This window comes from Bos mutus, chromosome 12, assembly GCF_027580195.1.
Source record: "Bos mutus isolate GX-2022 chromosome 12, NWIPB_WYAK_1.1, whole genome shotgun sequence".
In the NCBI taxonomy this organism is placed as follows: Eukaryota; Metazoa; Chordata; class Mammalia; order Artiodactyla; family Bovidae; genus Bos; species Bos mutus.
In genome coordinates, this window is record NC_091628.1 from 82,223,168 (window position 1) to 82,237,319 (window position 14,152).

Sequence of the window (14,152 nt, forward strand, 5' to 3'; positions counted from 1 at the left end):
ATGCACTGCCCTGTATTTATCAGGAGACCAGGTGCATCATGGATGTTTATTTGCTTATGTATTTACTGATGGTTTTGTTAGTCAAACGACAACTACAGAGTTACAATAAAGTTGACTCTCATTATGGAAATATCATATGAGCTTTAAGACAATTTTTTCTTCAGATTTACAGCATTAAGAAAAATATTCCAAATGAGTTATGCTAAAAATTTCTGACACTTGTGCACGTAGCTTAACCCTCTGTGTTACAAAAGACCCAGAAAATATAAGGGCCACACACATTTTTTTCCTCTAGAAATAGCTCGGATTCGTAAATATATCATTATTGGCTGTCATGCAAGGCCACTAAACTTGGTACAAAAGAAAAACCACATGAATTTTCATCTTGTAGAGGTGTTAAAAAGGTTTCCCCAGGTAATTTAAAAGAATTGTGTGTCACAATTAGTTACAAGCCCTGGATTTCAGGATCATGTCACATTGTCTTTAAAACCAAACTTCTCTGATTTGGTTCAACTCCAATTATTTATTCTATTTCTATGCAGAAGGATGCAGTCAACCTGCAATTGATTGATCTGTACCCACCTACTTCTTTCAGGGACCTTAGACCCCTGTGACGGGGGTATGTCTTCTGACTTTTTCCAAAAACATTTAAGTAAGTGCTCAGTACAGCCCTCCATAAACAGCAGACTCTCCAAAAAAAAGTACCCATCTTCTGACCATATACCATCTCAAATTAGGTGAGCACACACATTTTTAACGTTTTTAGTAATAAGTTAGAAAAAAAAAAAGGCAAATCTAACTTGCTCCAGTTGATTGCCATCACTACTCGAATGAGCTTTCCAAACAGCATTCTGTTTAAGAAAGGACTGACGGGTTGTCCTACCACATTTTACTCCAACAGGAAGACAGGCTATTAGGGAGCTTCAAATATCCCCTCCCATCATATTAAGAGAGTCAAACAGGTACCACTGAAAGCAATGATCTTCTTGAGAAGTCATTCAACATGGTATGTGCCCTGCCAGATACCAAAGCTTCTGGGCTAGAAACAAAATACAAGTGAAGGGTATTTGCTCCCAACCAAACCATCTTTATATAATTTATTCTACTTTCTACTTCATTTCAGATTTACTTTTAATAAAGTAATGCAAATCATTTAAAGAAAAAAACCTTTAATTTTAAATTCTGATCTAAGCATAAAATTCATTTTTGTGTCACGGTTAAATTCAGTACAAACTATAAAATTGTTAACACTTGAGTTTCAACAGAAATCTAGTAAGACCTCTTAGAAAAATTCCTTAAAGAAACAACAGCAAGTCATTTACTGCTATGAGGTTAATACATAAAGAAAAAAACATTCACACATTTTACTGAATTTATCAGTGAATACTTTTAGCCATAATACTTATCATAAAATTAAAAGTTTAAAAGTTGTGTGTGGCTCCATAGCAATTACAATTTGCAATAAAAATACTAAGCCAAATTCTTTTTTTCTAACAAGAACAATGCTAGCTTTAAAACGACTGAAGTTTGCACATCAATTGTGAATGGCGTAGGTGTATCATAACCTAGCTTAAATTAAAGTGGAAGATGGTAAAAACTAGATGCTTTTAACTTTGAATTGCACGAAGAAAATATCAGGGGGAAACAAAACTCAGAGCCATTGTTAGCCGTTTAAAAAATATTACTCTTATATTAAAAACATTAAATGAATCAAAGCCAGACAGTACTAAATTTTTACACAAACTTCTTTTGTATTTCAACGTTGTTTATTGAGGAGTGAATGAGACTACTGCCAGACATGCCAACGACACTTCACATTCAAGGGCTGGAAGCCAAAAAGCTTTCCAAACTGAGTCACTGCATAAGCCTTTTAGGGAAAAGGATCGAGAGTGACGTAAAATAACATTTTCATGCTTGTTGTTTTTGTCTTCAGCTTTTCTTCAATGTTTGGATCTATGAGCTTGCTGGGTTGAAGGCTTCTTTCTACCCCACAAAAAGGCTCACACTCCAATTAAGAGAATGAACACTAGGTGTACAGCAACTTGTTTTAACACACATCTATGCTGAGGAACGGATCTTAATTAAAGCTGTTTTGTCTTAAGTTTCCTTGTATCTAGTGAGGAAAATTAATTTTATTTCCCTTTCGCCTTCACATGGGTGGGTCACACCAATAGAAAAATACTCTTCAGTGTTACTGCAGGGCTCACGGGACTTCCTCAGTAGTCGGGTGGGGGGAAATCCACTTACACACCATCCTGAAGCCCAGGGCTTCTCGTTCTGCTGTTGTGGCTTTGCAGAAGAATGGCCTACACACAACTCTACCGTTCTCTTTTGCTCAAAAACAAAACAAAGAAACCTAAACAAAAGGGTAAACGTTTATTTGGAGTTAGTTATCTGGTGGTGGTAGTAAGGCCCTTCAGGCAGAGTTCAGGAGCTCCTGTATGGCTGCCTGCTGCTCGGGACTGAGCTGCGCTATGCATTCAGTCCACAGTCCTCCAGAAGTCTAGGAAAGAACAACGTCACATGTTTAGATTTGGCAAAACGGTTACTGGGCAGTACCCTCATAACCATCATTAGGCAGACTGTAACGGCAAAGTACTCTTTCCAGTAGATTAGCTTGATGAACACCACTGTACAAGCAAGACATCTTTTCATTTCTATGAAGTATGTTTCACTCACAGTAAGCTTTCTCATTTGTACATTGATAAAGCTACACCACTTTTGATGACCTGTTCATCTACACACATCCACTTAGGGAGGAAAACTTGATTATAAAACATTGGTAGTTGACAGTTACTACGATTAACGTCTCGCCTTTCTGTTTTCACATATATACAGAAAAATAACATAACGAGTATGTGCTAATCTCAGATTTAAGACAAAGGTTTCAGTTTTAATAGATAATGAGAATATACGGATAGATTATATTAAGTATAATCTATTTGAGGCTTGATGACAAGATAATATAAAAGTGAAATTTCCTTAGCTTGTTGAATTTCTACTCTCTTCCTCTAATAGAAAAAATACAGAAAAACAAAACTAAACAAAAAACCCCCAAACCATTTTAGTTCTTCTTTCCCAATTTAACTAAATCAGCTTACCTGTACTTGGCGAACTACATTGGCCAGACGTTTGGCACAAGGATCATCATGTTTAATTGCCTCATGCATTTCTCCTTCTGCGATTATACTGAATATTTTGGGCAGATTGGTATTGTTTGGGCCAAGGACAATTGGGTGATTACTGAAATAAGAGAAGAAAACCATTATAAATGAAAATTGTAATAGAAAATCACTCAAGCACTCATATATTTTCCCATACCCTTCCCCCAATACCAAATTCTGTTATTAGGTCCTTCCTTATACAATGATCATGCACTAAAATCAACTGCCTTTTAAATCCAGTAGGAGGAAACCTGATTAGCTTTGCAGTTTCTTCCCATGTAAACCATACATATAAGAACAGTTCCTTAACATAAATTTTATTTAGATACTACAGAATGGTTTCTAAAATAAATTTGAAGTTCAAAAAGACTTACAGGCATTTCAAAAGTAAACTGGGAAATGAGTTCCAGTCAAGTTTAACGGAAAGAACCCTAACAGTGAATCTGACTAGTTTCATCTTTTTCATCAGGAAAATTTCAGAGCAGTTATTTCCAAGGGAGAAGATTAAATAGCATGATGGAGAACAGGTCACTTCAGAGGCAAGAACAGGTTAACGCATCTCCACGATGGCTCTGAAGTATTCCTTAATGATGTCCTCAGTGAAAAGACTTCTAGTATTTTTATGACCAGTGAGAACTTAGGCGTGAAGGAATACACACATTGGCCCATTTCTACAAACTCCATGAGACGAGTGGTTGTAGCCCCTGATTTATTTATGAACTAAAAGCAGTAGTTATTAGTGACAGAGCCCAGACCACCAATGGACACAACTTTGATGTGATAGCTTTTGTAACCTCCTGGTTGTTCTAATTCTTAGCAATACTCACAGACACAAAATAACACTAATAACGCCAAAGGTCAAGGGCCAGACCATGAGTGCCCATCTGGTATATTTCCCTTAGACCACTGATTTTTTAATTCAAAGAAAAACACTAGTATTTCAGAGGGTCAAATAACAGTACGAACCCATGTTCTTTCGTCTCATTCTATTAATAAATGATATGCCAATGATGCCTCAGTAAAGCTAATGACTGAATGGATAAAAGAATGAATGAATGGGGTGGAAGACAGAACAGAATCTTCTTTGAACATCTTATTCTATAATGACTCATCTGTTGAACTGAATCGCACATAACTCAAAATTAGATGTGATTATAAGGCACTCCTAACTGTGACAAGGCTTCTTAACCTGATTTATAAACATAGCATTATTAGGACCTGAACGCCTGAGAGGCACGCACAGGAAGCACCAAGCTGCGTGAAGGGAAAGGAAGTAAGGCTGCCCTGTCCCGCTGCCCACCTCTCAATGAGGTCGCAAAGATAATTGAAAGTCTGAACAGCTTCTTCTTTATCCTCATGCAGTGGAAGCCAAGAAAGCCAGTGTGGGAGGACTTCTTCAACGTTCACACAGTCAGGCTTGAACTTCATCATTTTCCCCACCGCTGAGATGCAGTTCTCAGTAGCATTGATGTTTTCTTTGGTCTTAGCATCAGCAGACTGAATAACTCTTACCAGCAGTGGAAGTGCTTCTAAAATAAGCATTTGGAAAGAAGTCAGTCCAAGGCTCATTTACATGCAAATGATCAAAAATATGTCTTATTTTTTGGTCCAGCTACAAATCACAGTGAGAAAATGTTCAAGTGTAAGGAGCACTTTGTTTTCATGACTTCAGAACCATGACAGGGGAGAGGGAGGTTGCCTGGTGTGCTCAGGACCAGCCTCACTACATTAATTTATAGGCCCCCCAAGAGGTCAGCAGTCTCCAGACTTGCACTCCTGATCACCTCAGTGTACTACAGCTTTTAAAAGCCTCCAAGCTCTAGTCCTATGCCGAACTCACAGGGACCCAGACGTGCCTTAAAAGCACGTCCTCCAAGCCCCAGATGAACTGCACCCTGGGACCGGGGCGAGGAGGCGCTGGTCCCACTCAGACTTCATTCCCATCTCTATGCAAATGAGGATGGTAAATGTCTAAGTGCTGTAATAAGGTGTGTGCAAAAGGAAAAGAGAAGGAAGCAGTGTATACTGTTTTCAGGGTCGGGGCAGAAAGCAAGGTAGGGCTAACAGGGATGTCTGGGGCGAAATGCGCGTAACCAGACAAACAGAAGTACCTGTGCAGAAAGGACGGTAGTTATCGCCACCATACTGTGCCATGACTCCCAGGCCATATGCAGCTGCTTGCCTGACTTCCGGGCTGCTGTCACATACGTATTGGAGCATTGGCCTTAAGAAATATTCTGCATATTTAAATGAGGCTGGACTACAGTGTTCTATGACATCATCAAAGATGCAGAGTCCCCACTGTCTGTCTGGCCACGGTCTATGTGGACACTACAAAAGAGACATTCTTTTAAGCTTTGGATACTGGAGTGAAGACTATAAAAGAAACAAACATTCACTATTGGCTGTCATCTCACAGGGATATTCCTGATACAGGTAATGAAAAATAAACATTGCAACAATCAGTTCTTATGAATAACAACCCTCAAACTACAGATTTTCCACCATCTGAAATTACCAAGTATGAGGAAGAATGACAGCAGCATCTACGTACATACATTTACTTTACAAAAAAGACAACGGCAATGCTATATTTAAAAAACACAGCAACAGCAAAAGCTGCAAAACTTTATAGTACTGATTCAACAGGATGTCACATGCCTACATCACTTTTAGAAACATACTGTGCTACAAAGTATCACAAAACACATAATTAAAAGCCAAAAAGGGGTAAATATCCAATGACTGCTTTTAATTTATAATACATGTAAAAAAACTGAATATGTAATGCTATCATCCAGAACCTATGATTGTTGGTGGTACATAATAAAGATCAAAACTGAATTTTCTAGGGTCTACTTTAAAACAAAAACCTGTAACCATTTTGTTTCCACTTATTAATTTAGCAGGGTATAGATAATCTGAAATAATAAAAAGTCAGTTGTATATTTTTAGACTGCATTATAAATTAATTGGACTACAGAAAACCTAATTAGTAAACTTCCAAGCATACACTGAGAAAGTATCCAAGGCAATGCAATAAACTCAGTAAATTAAAGAGGTACGGTGAAAACTATGATTTCTAGGATCCATTTTAACCTGAAAGTGTTAAATTTTAAAATGCTGTAATAGATTTTCAGGTCAACTGTCTAAAATAATTGTCAAAAAGAGGTAATACTCACAATTAGGTTGACAATTAACGGAAGCAGCTGTTCAAACCACGGTAACACTTTTTCCTTGTAGCTACTGAATATTGAATGTAAAATGTCTGACACTTTGGTCAGAATATAAACATCATTATCATCCTAAAAAAAACCAAGTGGGCATACTATGTGTTAAAAAAAGTATGTATGTATTTAAAAAGTGTCCTATTCTTAACATTTATTATAAAAAAAATCTAAGAAACATAGAAAATTAAGTTTCTTGTCACTTTCTTAAGAGCACAGCAAGAGTCCAGAGACTGAGGTTACTCCAGTGATATCTTGTCTGGCAATAAAAAGACAGAAGGAGTATTCAAGTACTGCACTTACTGCAAATACTTTCCTTGGAATGTATTTAAAATAGATGGTTGAAAGACTATCCCAAATTTCAAAGTTTTGAAATGAGTGATTTTACTTTACTATCTTTTGTTTTCTAGGATTTCTCTAGTTTTGGAGTGGGATGGTGGGGAGATGTGGGGTCAGTTATTTACAACACCTCATCCCTGGGAACCATATGCGTGTCAGGGTGAGCACCTGCCGAGGACAGGGATGAGTCCCACGAGCCAGCACGGGTCCATCAGATGGCCACATGCCACGCACGGCAGACCCTACATACAGAGCTGACCTGTGTTGATGGCATCAAGTGGTCTGATGGTAGGAGTTCTGAGTAACAACGTAAAGAATTTTGTCAACCACATGCCTATTGTTTATAGGGATAGGGAAATTTGCACAATTCTGTGGTCCAGGGGAAAGAGAGCTGGTATTACAGAAAGACCTGGCCTTAAGCACGAGAGTGTCAACAGTGTGGCTCTAGGCAATCACTTAACATCTGAGTTTGAGTTCACTCATCTTCAAAATGGGGAAAGCACCAGCAGGCACAGATGAGCATTGTGAGAGTGTAGAAGATACGAGGGAACTCCAAAGGTTTGTATGCAAGGTCACTGCGACAAAGCGCACACACAGCACCAGAACACAAACCAGCTAGCCTCAAACCTCTTACTCTCTAAATGAATAAATGAAACACACATCAGATTCTTCTGCTGAAAATTACTAAGAAGTACCTTTTAGGAGAAGTCAGATGAATCAGAAGCTTAAGCATTAATGCAAATGGTCACATAAGTTAAGTTCTAAATGGGGTAACTTACCTCATCTTGTAGTGATTCTTCCACCTGCTCATCATAGTCTTCATCTTGTCTTTTAACTAAAACACACCCAAATAAATGTCTTCTTAAATGGTCGCCAAAAATGGTCAAGAATTACATCCAGAAATAAAAGTGTGGAAAACTTACCTTGCCGCAATTCTTGGTTTTTAAAATGTTCTTCAAGTTTAGCTTTCAGTATACCACCCAATTCTTCAAAGTGTTCATTATTAAGGCATCCATCTCCCATGACTTCAATGCACTAAACATGAGTTTGAGGAAAGAAAGCAACTCTTAAGATTTAAGTGTTTTGGAGTCAAAAGTTAAACTCCATTAAGAATCAGATGGAGGCATTGAGAAAAATGAACATAACTCCTACCCTGAGATTAAACACTAGATACACTTGGATTATATTTGCTACCACACCAGTACTTAAAAAAAAATAATTAAAAAAATATTTTCCCTTTAAACATGTCCTGAGTACGTCTTAAGTGCCAGGAATTATGCTGGGTGTTGCAAATTCAAAGATGGAAAAGACCAACCAGTTTTTAAGAAGCTGTTATCACATGCATACTCTGTACAGAGATGGTGCTGGAGAAAGGCTAAGCTTGTGCCACAAATGGAGGGAATGAGATAAGCAAAGGCATGGAAGCATGCATTCTTTGAAAAGTAACAGAAAATCTGAACTTGAGGAGTGCAAATGGGGCAAAGAATTTTTAAACCCAGTTATGGAGCAAGCTATGGAGTTGTAAGCCTTGGAAAATGGGGGGAGTGACTCAAAAGCAAATTAATGCTTGAGGAAAGGTGACTGAACTGTGAGGGAAAGAAGGAATGGCTTCTGGAGCAGATTAAGTGAGGCACAAGCAAAAAGAAAAAATACAGCAAAAAACAGAGGAATTTAGGAGAGAGAGAAGAGGACAGAGACCAGACTTGACTTGGATGACACCGAAGTGTCATCTGGTGGTTGGATTACTGGGTAAATGACGATGGAAACTAATCAAGACCAGAATACAAGAGCAGCTACTCTTAAAAAGTAAGGAAAAGAGTGATAACACCAAATTAAATATTTTTGGTTGCAAATTATGTTACAGCATAAAAAAAAAAAAAACCCATTTATTTAGTAAGACAAATATATGAACACACAAACTGTTTACACTAATTTTGAAGAGAAAAATATTTACCTTTGCAAAAGAATGCATTATTTCTGAGAGGACATCTGAATCTGGTTCTGTGCCAATGGCCTTGATTAGCGCATCACACATAAAATGCCACATCTGTGTGAGGTACTCAGGACCACGAACCCTCGCACACTCCAGGAGAAGAGGCATGGATTCTGCTGCTGCCACTCGAACGCGTTTTATTGTTAAGGAAAACGTACTCACTCAAACGAACCTTAGACAACATTTAGCGTGATTACTATCCTCAAGATTGTTCTATTGTTTTGCTCAGTTACATACTGAAGTGCTCAGTCAGTTATTAACAGGAGTGCTAGGCAACTTCTGTTTATCTAAGAGTGCTCTCCAAGAGCTTGCGTTCAATATAACCTGTGTATAAAAACTCAAGTCTCCCCGCCCCAAGACATACTTCCTGTCTTTCCAATCACCTACAATATAACAGGAATAAAGGTTCAAATATAACCCCTCAACACAAAAATAACGGAGGAAAGAGCCAGGACTCTCACAGTGTCTCAGGATATACCTATCCCCAAACTTCAGGTAGTACATTTCTTACAAAGGCACCTGAAGTAACGACTTTACTAAGAAAACTACCAATGATCTCTTCCTGAATCAGTCTCTGCAGAGTTGCCTCCCCCATCTAATATCATGTCTAAAATAAATGTCTTGAGAATTCCTCTTAGAAATGATTCTGCCCTGTCCTCAGGCATTACGGGACATCTGCTGGGGAAAAGCCCCCTTCTGTGAAGGACACCACCGTCGGGTACTGCGCAAGGAACCGCAACCAAGGGGCTCTGGGGCCGCAGATCTGCGTGTGTGGCTCTCAATCCACTGTGCTGTCATTTTTTAACCCATCTTAAAATGTGTGTGTGTGCAAAAAAGTGTAAAAATATACCTATACTTATTACAACTACCATTATACTGAAGAGGACAATTGTTACATGAAGATTTATTAAGAGACATTTCTCCCCAGAGGTATTATCCACATTTGAAATGAGCTAGAAAGTTAAGCTGGTCTCTAACCTATTAAAAAGAATCTTACTTTCTTAACATCACCAAAAGACATTTGGGGAAAGTGGCAATACACAATTATAGATATTTGCTAATAAAATCCCAGTCCTTAAAACTCTTCAGTGCTTCACAGAGAATTGGCAAACTAGTGGATAGCTGACATTCTCCTTTTCAGGTTTTTGGCACAAGTGAAACAAAGGCACAAGCAAAGAACCTGAAACCATCATCAGTGCAAACAGAATACTGGTGATGTCCACTTACTTCAGCTAGCACAGAGTCTAGTACTTCTACAACTGAAGTCTATCTAGAAATCTTTTCTGTTCAAAAATTACAGGATATCATCGTGGAAATAAAATTTCAGTAGAGGTACCATGAGTTTGACAACCTGTTCAGTATACTCCACAAAGCCTTCTTTTAACTCCTTAGCATAACAAACCTGAAATGAAAGTATTGGAAGAGAAATCAAGATCCATGTCATGCATTTGTTTTTTATTACAAACTGCAAAACTTAAGGACCACAGAATGCTCTACCCTAACTAGAGTTAACTACTTTTAAAGCTGTATGCAGGACAGGAAATTAGTCAAACTCATGGGAACTGTAAAATGGGAAAGGGCCACGAAACAACTGTAAAATATATTGTCATTTAAAAGGTGGAATGCTTCATATTCTTATTTAGTGTGGGGAAGAATTTAGCAAAAGCTTTCGTACTCTGAAAATACTTCAAACAAAAGATACCACTTAATTAAGGCAATATAAAAAGTTATTTTAAAAACCATGAAAATGTAATCATGGCACATCTCTTCTGTAAATCTGCAGCTATGAGTTTCTGTTTTGAATTAAAAAAAAAATCATTACAACAATCAAATGAAAAAAAAAAAACATCGTAATTCTTTTCTCTTTTACCACATTAAAAGATTTGATAATTGTGTTTATGTAACTGTAAAAGATGTTACATTTATATTTTTTCTCAAGTTGATACTATAAAGATTCCAAACTATTTATAAATTATAGGCAAATATGATGGCTCAGTGGTAAACAATACGCCTGCATACAGGAGATGCACAAGATGCAGTTCAGTCTCCGGGTCAGGAAGATCCCCTGGAGGAGCTAATGGCTATCCACTCCAGTATTCTTGCCTGGAGAATTCCACAGACAGAGGAGCCTGGTGAGCTACAGTCCATGTGGCCACAGAGTCTAACACAATAGAGTAAATAAGCACACAGGCGCTGATAAGAGTAAGTTCAAGAGATATGCTTAAATGAATTAGAAAACAATGCCTTGTTAATAGAAAAATAAAATTGAAGTCATTAGTTTTTATTTAGGCTTACTTAACTGCTAGATTTATAATATATCATAAAATGGTTTTTCCAGTGGTCATGTATGGATGTGAGAGTTGGACTGTGAAGAAAGCTGAGCGCTGAAGAATTGATGCTTTTGAACTGTGGTGTTGGAGAAGACTCTTGAGAGTCCCTTGGGCTGCAAGGAGGTCCAACCAGTCCATTCTGAAGGAGATCAGCCCTGGGATTTCTTTGGACAGAATGATGCTAAAGCTGAAACTCCAGTACTTTGGCCACCTTATGTGAAGAGTTGACTCATTGGAAAAGACTCTGATGCTGGGAGGGATTGGGGGAAGGAGGAAAATGGGACAACAGAGGATGAGATGCCTGGATGTCATCACTGACTCGATGGACGTGAGTCTGAGTGAACTCCGGGAGTTGGTGATGGACAGGGAGGCCTGGCGTGCTGCGATTCATGGGGTCGCAAAGAGTCGGACACGACTGAGCGACTGAACTGAACTGAACTAAACTGAATCTCTTAAAAATTTTTTTACTCAAGTTTAGTTGACTCACAAAGCTGTGTTCCCATAGTCTCTTAACCAGTTAATAACAAAACTTACCCCTCCCTGTCTACAACACATACTCATACAGGTTAAGATAATCACTGTAAATATCCTGGTTCTCCTACCATGTCTTTTTTCATACAATGAAATCATACCAATTTTATTTTTAATACTATGAGCACATTTTTTGTTCATTCAAAAACATTCCTTAGCCCCTGTCATACACTAAGCACAAACTGGGCAAAAACCCTTCCCTCAGTTAGCTCTGTAACAGTTTTGTAATACTCCAAGGCACAGTGCTTCCTGATCATCATCTAACAACAGGTATTTGGGCTATTCACTGTATTGGGGCTATTCACTTTGTTCTTGTTATTAAAAATAGCACTGGTAAAGAAAGGTTTCATCCACATGATTTCTTTAGGATTGAAATCTGTAAGTAGAAATGTTGAGTCTAAAGGTTTCTATATCTTATTTCTTAAAGAATACATTCCTGGCTCTTCAAACTAACTTCTTCAATAACTATAAAAAGCACTCCTATGAAATATATTTACACACACACATGTATTCATGAGAAGTTGTAAAATAAAGTTTAGTAAACATAATTACCAGCATCTGACAAGCAGTTGACTTTTCTTCCAGTCCTGCAGTTTTAATACCAAAACTTTGCTGATCTCCAAGGTTCACAAATTCCCAACCATCATCATCACTCATGTTCTCCATGTCTTGAGCTATTAACAAAGAATCAAAGCAAATTCATTTTAACTTTGTTAAAAATGATAACAAGGAGAACTCCTACAAGTGCCACTTCCTCATGAAGACACCTACTATCTAGAAGGGCTACTTCAGGCTTAATTGAAGCTGTCTTCATTAAAGGCCCCATCACCACCGGTAGGTACTGCTGAAATTCTTTCCCAAGGATTTTGCACATCCTGGCCCATGCGGAGATCATGTAAGAGATCTGGGGGGGAACAATTAAAAATTAAATTTAAATTGATGTTTCAAAAATGTGTAAAGCCCCTTTCCCCTTCTCATAGAAATGATGTTTTATTTTGGCCCTTCAAGCAACAAGTGCGCTAAAGACCACATACTTATAATGTTCGGAAACAATAAAGTCACTGAGAACTTACTTCTTCATGAGGATACAGACAACAGGTGAGGCAAGAGACAGACCAGTGCTATGTCTTATGTTTTCCTGTTTTCAAGAAGCAGTACATAACAGCACATGAATCATGTAACAAAAATCCACTTAGACTTATCAACCCCTGGCCGCTAATTTTCCCCAAGGCAGGACTTTACCTGACTTTGCCTACAGCCTAACACTCCACTCAGTCAATATTAATCACCCCTTTCTCCTCTTTGTTTAAGTTTTCTGTGTAGGGGGTTGTCCACATTTAAGATACCTCTTCTACTATTCAATTTAGGAAGACTTTAATTACTACAAAGTACCCTAGAGAATCTGGTTCTATTTCATCTCTATTGCCCACAAAGGGATTTTTACCCTCTGGTATCTATTTATATACTTGTTTACCTCATGTGGCTGCATGTGCAAACACACTCCCCTACTCCTAATTTCAAAAACAAAACCAAAAAAAGTTTGAAAAACAAAACAAAACAAAACATTTTAAGTATGGAAAACAATTACAGCATGGCTGTGCAAAGTTAAAATTTAATCCAACAATTATTTATTGAATGCTCATTGTGCAGCAGGCACTGGGAGTATCACCAAGAATAGGATAGACATTTGTGACATTATTACAACCGGGTCCTAAGCACCCACCACTGAGACTTGTACTGGCCAGGAAATCTGGGCAGGAGTTAGAAAGGCCGAGTGGGAACGGCTCTTTCTAAGCTACAGGATGTTTGTTCCTGGGCAGAGAAAAGAGCACAACACATTCTAAAATTGTTGGTTGCGACATTTCTTCTGCTTTAGAAAGGGGAAGGAAGTCACGTGGCACTGAACGGGCCAGGAGAGATCCAAACGGACATGTCTTGGAAGTGGATGGATAAATAAACCCTGTGTTCAGTGACTGAAGTCACAACCCTATGGAGGAAAACCAAAGCCACGACTGTGGATGACACTGCTCAAGGGAAGCGAGGAGATCCGAGCACCTAGGATAATGGAGATCAGCAGCACCAAAAACCTTCAGTCATAAGAGCAGCAGCCTGAAAATCGACTGAGGAAAAACACGGTGTGCAAAAGTAAACACGTGTATGCACACACGGTGTGGAAAGCCAGTGAAGAATGCCCCTGAAACCAGGGGTTGTATTACCTCAAGAAACCTATTGCTCAATTTTTCTTCTCAGTATTTAGCCCTGCGCTATCAACCAGGATGGAGGGGACCATGCGCGCTGCTTTACCTGAGGGTCGTCATCTTCCATGTCACTGAAGTCTGTTTGCGTCTTCAGCAACAGCTGCATCACGTCAGAGGCATCCTGCATGAACTGGAGTAAAGTTTGGGGAAGACACATGTTACTCACGTATATCTCATCACAGAGATACCACTGCCACCTAATTTTGTTTCTCACATAATAAATCTCTCTCCCCAAATCTATTAACATTTCCCGCGTGAGTTTTAACCCCTCAGATAAAAGTACTATATAGAGAAGTTGTCACATATACTT

General features: G+C 38.4%; 1 protein-coding gene across 1 annotated transcript in view; it reads right to left on the minus strand.

Moving 5' to 3' along the window:
* Positions 1–1,727: 1,727 nt before the first annotated feature.
* Positions 1,728–14,152, minus strand: part of IPO5 (importin 5) — a 40,471-nt gene continuing 28,046 nt past the window's right edge. The window contains exons 15-26 of the mRNA XM_070380805.1: positions 13,889–13,972; positions 12,356–12,488; positions 12,137–12,258; positions 10,029–10,125; positions 8,685–8,857; positions 7,654–7,765; positions 7,510–7,565; positions 6,347–6,469; positions 5,276–5,495; positions 4,465–4,693; positions 3,102–3,243; positions 1,728–2,503 (exon numbers count right to left, since the gene is read on the minus strand). Of these exons, the coding sequence (XP_070236906.1) occupies positions 2,417–2,503; positions 3,102–3,243; positions 4,465–4,693; positions 5,276–5,495; positions 6,347–6,469; positions 7,510–7,565; positions 7,654–7,765; positions 8,685–8,857; positions 10,029–10,125; positions 12,137–12,258; positions 12,356–12,488; positions 13,889–13,972 (1,578 nt within the window). The 3' untranslated portion in view covers positions 1,728–2,416. The remainder of the gene's footprint in view (positions 2,504–3,101; positions 3,244–4,464; positions 4,694–5,275; positions 5,496–6,346; positions 6,470–7,509; positions 7,566–7,653; positions 7,766–8,684; positions 8,858–10,028; positions 10,126–12,136; positions 12,259–12,355; positions 12,489–13,888; positions 13,973–14,152) is intronic.